General features: G+C 41.6%; 2 protein-coding genes across 2 annotated transcripts; both read right to left on the reverse strand.

The window, feature by feature from the left end:
* Positions 1 to 600: 600 nt before the first annotated feature.
* pdx1 (pancreatic and duodenal homeobox 1) lies at positions 601 to 4,652 on the reverse strand. The gene is made up of 2 exons (XM_061666078.1): positions 4,280 to 4,652; positions 601 to 1,921 (listed from the first exon to the last, which is right to left on the reverse strand). The coding sequence occupies exons 1-2, from the start codon at positions 4,647 to 4,649 to the stop codon at positions 1,572 to 1,574; spliced, it is 720 nt and encodes a 239-aa protein (XP_061522062.1). The 5' UTR covers positions 4,650 to 4,652; the 3' UTR covers positions 601 to 1,571.
* A 1,410-nt stretch (positions 4,653 to 6,062) lies between these two features.
* si:ch211-140b10.6 (protein POLR1D-like) lies at positions 6,063 to 9,788 on the reverse strand. The gene is made up of 3 exons (XM_061666077.1): positions 9,572 to 9,788; positions 9,277 to 9,351; positions 6,063 to 8,824 (listed from the first exon to the last, which is right to left on the reverse strand). Exons 1-3 carry the CDS (start codon positions 9,598 to 9,600, stop codon positions 8,506 to 8,508), a joined length of 423 nt encoding a protein of 140 aa, XP_061522061.1. The 5' UTR covers positions 9,601 to 9,788; the 3' UTR covers positions 6,063 to 8,505.
* Between the last annotated feature and the right edge of the window lie 1,315 nt (positions 9,789 to 11,103).

The following is an 11,103-nucleotide window of genomic DNA, read 5'->3' on the forward strand; positions in this document are numbered from 1 at the left end:
ATATTTGACTACTAAGTTGGGGTTTTTTTTGTAAATAATGTATGAACTTTGGACAATACAGACGCAATACACCTACCTGTTGTGACGTTTGGCTTGAGGTCCACACTGAGCTTTAAAAAAAAAAAAAAAAAGTTTGAAAATCTATGATTTATGATCACCTGCATTTGAGTTCAACACGGGTCCTTCCATCAAGGACCCCCATTCGAATGTGCTGCCCCCGTCGTTGCCAAATTAAAAACACGCAATCGTTTGCGATTTGTTAAATTACAGAATATCTCCTCAATATGAGATTATTTTCATTAGTAGTTGGCTCATTCGATAAAATCAACCCCGCCCCCCAAAAAATAATAAAATGTATACTTTAATATGGATTCGAAAAATAAATTCTTTACATGATGGGTGTTTTTGTACTGGTATTTACACACAAAATATCAGATATGCTTGAAAGATGAGACAACACATGTGGTCTCCACGAGAACGTCATCCTCATCCCTCCTGCAAAAGTATTGGGACTCCATGCTTTATTTATAAATCAGGGCTTTATGCATGTATACAATACATATTTTGTCAGAGCACCTTCATTTTACTACAGCATTCTGGGTAATCTGCTGTAGCTAACGTTAGTCCTCCACTCTGGGGGTGTGAAGAGTCGTGTTGATTGGGTACACGCATAGCAATTTATGAAATATCACATGAGGAAAAAAATGACAAGTGTATACTCAATGTGCTTTCGGTGTGTAGTGTCCTCCAGATGATCAACATGGCACCCCAGACGCAGTCTGTTGTAGTACCAGAACCGACCTGTGAGAGGCGGCATAGAGCCACAAGGTATGCACACTGATAGCAAATACAAAGAATAGTAGAAGAAGAAGTACAAAGAAGCTGGACATTAAAGTTATTTTTAGTTTGAGGAGTTTCTAGTGGCAGCGAAAGAATCACTGCCTGAGCACAGTTCAGTTGTCTTTAACGTTTAAAGTGTAATACATTTGCATTTGATGTGAAAGAAGTTTATTTTAAAATATAAGTACAATTTGTATTTGTTTATGTGCAATACATTTTAATTCCTTCATTTGTATGATGTTACAGTGTCTTACAATAATATGAAATGTACTTTTTAGAAATAAAACCTGTTTTTGATGAACACTTGCTACCATGCTAATGTATTTTAATGTCAGCCATGATAGTGTTACTTTCAGCGCTAAAATTCATTATCATTATTTTTATTTTTTATTTTGGGGTAGTAAAGCAGTTAGTGTGAAAAGTTCGAGAGCCACTGAGCTAGGTCAACTGTTAGCGCATCTGGCTACAACATCGCGGTTGCAAACGGCCCACGTCACAATCACGGAAACTGCGGTCCAATTCGGTCTTGACCACACGCGAGGATTTCCGATTGTAAATATTAAACTGGCTTAACATTCACGATTGTACACCCTGACAGATCAGATCGGCGAGGAAAAATCTCTTTTGGCACAGGATAATCACTCAGGATAATCTGAGAATTGGGCCTGATTATCGGTATGTGTGTACCCCGCTTTCCCTTGTCCTTCCGTGACGATCTTCCTTACAAGGCTTCAAAAAAGCGCCTTCTCTTGGTCCAGCGTGCGCAGTTCCGGGGAGAGCGGTGGCGAGACCGCCGCCCCCGCCTCCCCCTGGTCCCCGGAGGTGACGGCCGAGTCCTGGTCCGGCTCGCCCCTCCTGGCCCGCCGCCGGTCCTCCTCCTTCTTCCACTTCATGCGGCGGTTTTGGAACCAGATCTTGATGTGGCGCTCGGTCAGGCTGAGGGTGAGCGCCAGTTCCACGCGGCGCGGCCTGGAGATGTAGCGGTTGAACAGGAATTCCTTCTCCAGTTCCAGAAGCTGAGCACGGGTGTAGGCCGTGCGCGTGCGCTTGCTCTCCTCGGCCTCCGCCATCATGTACGGACCTGGACGTCACAAAAAAAAAAAAAAAGGGTAGCACAATTAATTAGATTGCGGCATTAAATCATGATGCAAACTATGTAATTGAAAAAATGTGTAGTTTTTTTTTTTTTTGGGGGGGGGCTGTAACGGAATAATGCCATTTCCATTCATTTCAATGAGGAAAGATGATTTGAGATACGAACGTACACAAGCAAACAAAAACTAAAAAAAGTCACTTCAGAACTGCACTGCATCATTCAAAGCACATAAAAAACTGACCCCAAAAATTTGTTTGTTTTTTGTTTTTAAATAAGAAAAATAGCACTCTACAGTATTGTATTAAACACTGTAACAACAAAATTAAATACAATGTAAAGAATTACACCGCTTGTGCGTCATGATTTCATGCTTTAATTCAATGGACATCGTGAATCTCATGTAGGCTGTACTCAAAGAAGGTCACAACCACTCAGTAAGCGTCAATAATATTTGTTGATTTTCGTAGAAGACAAAGAATAAATCTCAGAGTATTGTTATATTGTCTGTCTACATGCGTTGCTGCTCCGTTTGTGTAAAAAGGGCTATAACACCACAACATCAGCGCTAGTTGCGTTAGCCCATTTTGCTCTAATCAACCAATCAGACGACAGGGGGGGGGGAATGCTGACATTATTGCGGCTGGAGGGCAAATTTAAAATCTAATTGGCTAAAGAAATCCCATTGCTAAGTTGCACAGTTACATCGACTGGCACGTTTGATTCTGAGTTTGATTGCACACAAAAAAAATAAATAAAAAAAAAATACAATATACACATACACCTAAGTGCAGCAAAGAAAGCCACTACAAATTTGGTGAGCTAAACTTTACTGAAGTACCGGGTGATTGAAAAGTAACTACTTGTCATTTGTTTCTGAACTGTAATTCTTACAAGAGACGAACATGAGAAGAAAGGGTATTGCATGGAGTTTTATTTCAAATTGGATATGGGCGCCAGCAGTTTCTCGAGGCGCCTGGGAACCGCGTGAACTCTCGTGGGGATGGAAGACGTAACTTCTCGTTTTCGCCCTTCAAGGTCTTCCAAAGTCGTTGGTTTGGTAGAGTAGACTTGCTCCTTTAATCGTGGAACATACACCCAAAAAAATGAAGGAAAATATTACAACATATGAATAAATTGTAAGCATTTTAAAATAGGGAGTTACTTTTCAATCACCATGCATATATTACGTATATTAGAAGAACGCCGAACTGTGCGTAAACTTGATAACACGGAAGACAACAAAAATCGAAAATGGAGTTTTCTACTGGACAATTTCGACATTTTCGAAACCTCCGCATGCGATTGCACAGGTGTACCTAATGGTGTGACCGTTGAGTGCGCGACAAAGTGCACAAAAACACAGTTAACACTCGATATAATGAAGTGTCCACAATAAGCAGATTTTTGTTAAAATCCTCATTCTAGTTTACAAAGCCAATGTTTGCCAAAAAGTAATACAATTCTTTGTAATAATATAATTAAAGCTGAATTTAATATACAATTTAAAAGCAGGATTTCTAGTTCACCCAAACGTCAACATTTTATACATTTATTAAATCCTGATTCAATTTTATACAGAATGTTTGTCCAGAAAAGTGGTAGTAACAATTATATTTAATAATTTATTCTTTTTAAAAGTTCTGATAATTATTATTACTAGCAAATCCGCCCCCCCCCCCCAAAAAAAAGCAACAAAAAAAACTGTGCATGTACTTGTGTGCACATAGCATTGAGCCTGAAGTAGGCATAATTTTTTTTTTAAAAGATTAAAAATCAGATTTTGGAAAGCCAATGTTTCCCCAAAAAGTAATACCATAAAATAATTATTTTTTTCTAGTGCACACTAGATCCAAATATCTACAGTACATTCATTTAAAATTAATTTCAATCGAATCTGTAACGCCAGTGCCAAACTTTACGGCGATGTTATATTCCTTTTATTATAATGAGGTCACCTTTTTTTTGTAGCTGCTAATGTGTTATGATTAACAAATGACGTATTAGAAAGCTGTAATAAAAACGTCAAAATGTAAAATGTAAAAAATAACAATCATAATCAACGTGAATTATATCGCATGTTTATTTAAAACTAGGCTTCGTTTTACGGTTTGACGTTAATCGAGTCACAATATTTTAAAATAAAACAAAACAATTATGAATTATTAACTTTCTTTTTTGTTTTTGGTGAAGATAATAAATAATAAAAAGCAATTAAGTCGCCGTTCCTGGTTTTCCCTAAAAGGCCTTACGAGGTTAACTGGCAACAAAACAAAATGACGCCCTTATGAGTCACTATCAAGTACAGCGCAGACCTTTGAATAATCAGCACATAATGCGCCTGACCTGTCCACTGCGCCTTCCACGCGTGGGAGTGGGCTTTGGTGCTTTTCATCCAGGGGAACGGGAGGTGAAAGCGGCTCCGCTCGTCCGTGTCCCCGTAGGGCGCGGCGGGCGTGAGCGGCTGCGGGTGTTGCGGTGTTTGCGGGTGCTGGTGCAGCAGCGGGATCCCGAAGTCTTCCCGGAGAGGGAGGCCGAACGCCGGGTCCGCCGGGTCCGCCGGGTTAGGCGGCGGGTAGGCGGCCTGCACCTGGCGGCTCATGTAGAGGCAGGGCGGGGGGCTGTGGGCGAACTCCTCCGGGTTGGCCGCCGCTCTCTGGTACGCGCACGAGTCCTTGAACGGGATTTGTTGGTACGCGTGGTTGTCCCGATGCATGGCTGCCGCTCCTGCAGGGCCCTTGCCCCTGGCGTGGACCTTCTCCTCTGGTGGCTGCGCCCACTTTGCGTGTGCAGGTGTGCCAGCGCTTAAGGAGCAAAAGTGAGCCGGCAGCGAGGTCGGCCATTGGCTGAGCGGAGCCTTCACTAAATTCAACTAGGTAAATACATCCACGTGTTGATTTATGGGCATACTTAACGTGTCTCGCAATCAGTTCTGGCTCGCTTGGTCGCAGATGATCCAAAGGAAAGTTGGGAATGAAAACCAAAGACAGGAAGAGGAAACCTTACAAAATAATGGCGGAAACAACAAACAGACCAAAATCAAGTCCCTTATTGGGGGGGGGGAGTCGCTCACTTCCAGGTCTAGTGAAAGGAAAAGGAAGGAAGTTTAAAGTCTTACCAAATAAAAACAGTAACAAGACTAGAAATTCCAAAACAAAGTCCTTTGTTCACAAAATGCTGGTTGGGAATGTGGGCAAAAGACAGGAAGTTCAAACTTTACAAAATCAAACCAGCAACCATGCCAAACGGTTCAAATCTGTCCTTTGCTCATAAAAAGTTGAACTCTTCCAGCTCCGGTTGAAAGCTCAAAATATCCAGAATGGAAACAAAAGACAGGAAGTTAAAGTCTTACAAAATAAAACGTTGAGCAGTCCAAATCAAAGTCTCTTATTTACAAAAGTTTGGTCAGTAGTGGCTCCAGCTGAGAGTTCTATCAAATTAACTGGAATGGGAAGGAAAAAGTGAAACAGGAAGCGAAAGCCTTATAAAATAAAACTGATTTGTTATCGGCTTTATTTTGTAAGCCTGCAAAGTCCAAAACAAACTAATTTGTTCGCGAAAAGTTGGTCACTTCCACTTCTGGTTGAGAGATTAAACCAATGGGAACAGGGGGAAAAGACAAGAAGTTGGAACTTTACAGAATTAAACAAGCAATGACGCTAAAGCGTTCAAACCAAAATCCTTTGTTTACAAAAAGATGGTCACTTTCTGCTCTGGTTGAGAACTCAACCCATCGTGTAATGGAAACCAAAGACCAAGTTTAAACCTTCACAAAAAAAAAAGGGTAAAATAAAAAGGCATCTCGCCACTCACTGAAGATCCAAATGAAAGTCCTTTGTTTACAAAAAGTGTCACTTCCACCTCTGAGTAGTGATAGTTTTAACCAATGGGGATGGGAACAAAAAATAAATAAAAATACAGGAAGTTGAAACCTTACAAAATCAAACCGGTAACAGCACTAAACAGTCCAAATTGAAGTCCTTTATTGACAAAAAGTTGGTCAATTGTGACTCTGGCTGAGAGATCAAAGCAACAGAAAGATCAAACCTTACAAAATAAAATCACTAATGCCAAACTGTCCACAACAAAGTCCTTTATTAGCAAAAAGGTTGGTCACTACCAGCTCCGGCTGGGAGTTCTACAGAATATGCCCGATGGAAACGGGAGCACACAAAAAAAAAAAAAAAAAAAAAAAAATCCTAACAAACAAAAAAACATCAGTAATGGTCTCAAACAGTCAACTCTGACTACTTTGTTCACAAAAAGCTGGTCACACTCCGCAGTGATTGAGAGCTCAAAAAAAAAAAAAAAAAAAAAGAACTCGGGGAAAAAAACAAAAAACAAACAAGGAAGTTGAAATAAAACCAACTGCTAAAAACACAAGCTCGCTAGTTTTTTTTATTTTGTTGTCAAAAACAAAAAAAATCTTTCTAAACATTTTGATCACTTTCCCAACGTTAGGATCTGTAGGACGCGGCCGCGTATTATTAGACTTGCGCGGCGCACCTGTGACGCCGATGCCATCGCCTCATTTAACAGCACTTAGCAGCTCTGAGGCGGGAGCGACAAACAAGAGTCGTGTTTGCCGGCCATTAGCCTTCATCTGTGTACACCGAGCGTTAGGCCCCATTAAGCAAGGGCTCTCCTGCTTCGCCGATTAAGATGGAACTCAATTACAGACTCTGTGTGTGTGTGTGTGTGTGTCGACTGTGTGCACTTTCACGCAGTGACACTTCCCGCCTCTGTTGCGAATGTGGTACTACCTCACAAGATGGGGGGAGAGAGAGGACGAAAAAGAAAAAAGAAAAAAATCGCAGGTTCCAGAGCATTCTCTGTTCTTTGAAATGTCTTACCTGTGGAAGTTAGAGCAGTTGCCGCCATAGAAGTGTTTGAATCTCAACTTTAGACTTACTGTACTCTCACATTTGGTTAAAGAACCACTAGTATGCAGCTCGTCTCTCTTGGCCTGCCTCACCCACGACATTGCGATTTTGCCCTGTTTTACTGCCGCTTCTCCTCTCTCTTCCCCATCAAAGTCGGCTTTCTCCTCAAAAGTCGCTGTTCAGTGTGAACGTTTAGGTAAAGCCGGGACCCCGGCGTGAAGTACAAGTGCAACAGGTGCAACAATTAATCGATTAAATGATTATCAAATTAATCAACAACTGTTTTGATAACCCACGAATTGAAATTATCCAAAAACTCGGAATTTCAGCCTCTCAACACTAAATATTCTCAGATTTCTTTTGTACTCCATGAAAGCAGAATGCTAATATTTGTGTTTACCCAAAATAAGACATTTTGTAAACATCTGCTTTTATTTTGGAAAAGAACAATCAACAATTTTGGTTATTTTTTGACATGTTACTGACCACACCAGTAAACGAATCATGTTCAATTTGTGTTTGGGCATTTTCTGCACTGTCAAGTTGAAATAAATGTCTCATTTTCAAATAAAGGGATGGAAATTAAAAGTTTTTTCAATCCGATTCATTAAAATAACCGTTAGTTGCAACTAGTGCCCGACCAAAATATATATTTTTTTAGGCCGATGTGGATTCCGATATTTTGCAGAGTAAAATTTAGATAAGCAGTTGATCGGCACATGTAGTTTAAAAAAAAAAATTGAATAAAATATCTTTTTTGTCCCTTAACGCTGATAAAAATAAAGATATGAATTACAGGCAAAACATTTGATTGTTTTAACAATACTTTGTCCTTTAGTATTAGTTTAGAGATAAAAATCGGTGGACTTTTTTTGGGGAATGTTTAAATGTCTGTCTTTTTTTTGTGTTAATGTGTAAAAATAAATAAATAAATAGATACATTGTCAGAAAACTGCAAAAAAAAAAAAAAAAAGCTAGATTTTCTGCTGATTTGAAATATGGCCGATTAAATGGGCTGTTTGATAAATTGGCGTTGTAGTTGCAACCTTAGTGTGAAGTTTACACGCGACTCTCGATCGGCTCGGTTGTGTTGAGAGCCGGTCGGTTGTGTTGAGAGCCGGTCGTTTCACACTGCCCATCGGTGCCCAAAAACAGCTGAAATTTTCGTACCCTTTATGTACCAACTTCACGGCTTGGTTTAGCAGTGACGATAAACCGCTCGGTACATTAACGGGGCTCTCAAACACACAATAAAAGCGCGAGTGAAGCGGTGGGACGCCAATCAGCGGCGGGCTTGACAGCGTTTATATTTGCACATTCTTTCAAGGAGGAAGGAAACAGTTAAAAAGGACCATATCTTCCGCGCGGATGACCCGATTTATGAAGCGGATGACTTAAGTGATGCCACGCCCCTCGGCATTATGGGTAAAAAACAGTTTGAAATAGTCGCATTTATGCAACTACATCAAACAATAAAAAGTGTAAACAAGTCAGATAGCGGGAAAAGCACTTTTAACCATCTGCCGTTCCGAAATAAAAAAGACAAACACTGCATTTTGTCACGTTAAGATGAACACAAAATGGCGGTCGGCGTCAACGTCCTCACTAGAAAATGGCTGCATGTGAACCCCGCCTATTGCCCAAAGTCAGCTGCGATAGGATCCAGCTCACCCAGCCTGACGAGGTCCATCAATTAGCTGACGCCTTTGACGTCCGTCTGTCTTTTTCCGCCGTCTCGTCCCTCTCCCCCTTACGTCCGCGACTCCTCTCCCGGTCTCCGTCCCGCCTCTTGACGTCGCTACTAGACGTGTTCGCGCGGTGACGCTTGCGCGAGCGTCCGCCGTCCCGTCCGGCGGGGGGCGACCGGCTGCGGCTCCTCCCCGCGGGAGACTCCCGCCTGGCGGCGTGCGACGATTGTTCCGCTTTGGGCTCGCCGGGACGCAGGCCCGTGGAGCGCAGGGTATTGAGCAGGAAGCGCTTGTTGGTGCCCCGCAACGGACATTTCAACCTGATGAGAACGGCGCACAAACATGTTCAAAATTAGAGATCGACCAATATGGTTTTTTTCCCCCCAAGAGCCGATACCGATTATGAGTAATCGAGGAGGGAAATAACCGATCTTTGGAGCCGAAATTAATTTGCTGTTAAAAGGGAAAATATTCCCATCAAACATTTTAATAACAGCAAGACTTCTTTTAAATGCCTTTAAGCATCAGCCTATCCTTATTCAAAATGCAAGGTGGGGGGATTTAAGGCGCGAGAAAAATGGGGAAAACTGTTGCAGCAGCTGTGTCTAAAAGTATTTAATGGCTTTTTCCTATGTCACTCAGTGCTGCTGTTTTGGTTAGCAGCAGAGTTCAATTCACTCTATCACGTCCACATGTGACCGATAACCAGTAAGCGATTAATTCATAAGCGTGCCAACAAGAAAACATCGACGTCATCGCCGGGGGAACTCACCATCCCGCAGGGCCCATGGTCTCGGCTCTCAGCCGAGCCCTGTCAGTCTCCCTCAGGAGCTCCTCGACAGCACGCCTGCAACAAACACAAATGAATCAAAGAGGGAGGAAATCGGGGGGATAAAAATGGGGCTCGAAACCCAAGCGAATGAACGTAATGAGCGTAAAGTAAGTCATTAGTTAGCGGAATGAAAGGCCGCGTCCCCGGTTTGACCCAAACTGGGAAAGGGTGTCTGCTAGCGGCTAACAGCTAACTACTAATTGAACATTAAACAACACGTTAGCTGAGTACGTACTTTTCCAATTCACTCTCGTCTTCTGCCATAACTACGCGATCGATAACAAGTTAATTGATATCAACTACTTTTAATGGAGAATCTAAATTATTTTTAATTGACGGACGGACCGCTTGTTTACAGTGCTGGGGTCCTACCGTTTAAGGACCCGAGGGTGGCCAAGTTGATGCCTGATCGAAAACACAAAGTTTATAGAGACAGATGTGGCAAAAGTACAATACTGTACTCGGGTTTCGTACTCTAGTAGAAGTACTGATTCAACGCTAAGTAAAAGTAAAAAAGTACAGACTCTCAAATGTCCTGTAGTACAAAATAAAATGCATTTTTACTATAAATTATATACAATCTTGATAATAAATTTTGTTCACAATCGATTTCCTCTTTTATTGACTGACGGGTTATGCTATAAATTCGTGTTTACACAGCATTGCTGAAATTGTAAAGTGACTAACAAAAAAAAAAAGCGAAATTAATAAATAATGATAACTGAATAAAATACACCTTACATGATTGTGTTTTTTTATAATTTCTTATAGACGGAGAATTTTACGGACGGAGCTTAGCTGGATTTTCTCCTGCGGTTGAAGAAAGTATAAGCCTATTTTTGAAAAGGAGTAACGATACACTGTACAATGATAATAAAGATTCTGATTCTAATTGTGATATGTTTTCCAAAGTAGGGAGTGAGAAGTCTATCTATTTCTAGGAAATCTATTTCAACTAAGTGTTTGTACTTTATTACTTACTAATATATACACTGTTACAGTATTACTGTATTCTAGTATGTCTCCATTTTGATTAGTTTATGACTTTCAACTTTATTCTCGTAATATTTTATTTTTGTTTTGATTCTGACCCTTCCCAAAAATATTTCGGAACACTAGAATCTTTATACTTGGGGAATATTTTCTTGATCATTTGAATCTTTGCCGAATTACTTTTTTGTGTGCGCGCGTGTGTGTTGTTGTTGTTGTATTTTGAGTCCACGCAGGCATCGAGTTAGTGAAGCCGCTCCAGCAGTTGCACGCGCCGCCTCCTCCCGATGATTGACAGCGGTGGGCGTTTACGTGAGGGATCGCTGGGACGCCGCCACTTTGCGGTGAATGCGTGGATTTGTAGGCGCAAGCCGCTAACCAACGCCGCCCACCACCACCACCTCGTCGCCTCCTTTTTTGGGGGGCCGGGATGCAAGGCGCTGAGGAGCATCCGGATTAGGTAATATGACATCTGCATGCACGTCTACAATGTGTTTTTGGGGGAGTGGAGGGGATGTGGGGTTCCATTGCTATCGAGGGCTTGTTGGATGGAGTCAGATGCTCACGTTCCCATCATGACGCTGCAGTGTCGGTGCCAGCCTGCAGGGTGGAGGACAATGACAAAATGAGTGTAAAAATCAAGTGGTTTTCCAGGCCCGTTGTTGCAAAGTAGACAACAACAGCCCCTCCGGATGAAAACAAGGACCTCAAAGAGGGCAGGAAGAAAAAAAGGGCTTAGCTGACAAACAGCAAAACATTGTCTTTATGGATTGAGAT

Source organism: Phycodurus eques, chromosome 21, assembly GCF_024500275.1.
Source record: "Phycodurus eques isolate BA_2022a chromosome 21, UOR_Pequ_1.1, whole genome shotgun sequence".
Classification (NCBI taxonomy): Eukaryota; Metazoa; Chordata; class Actinopteri; order Syngnathiformes; family Syngnathidae; genus Phycodurus; species Phycodurus eques.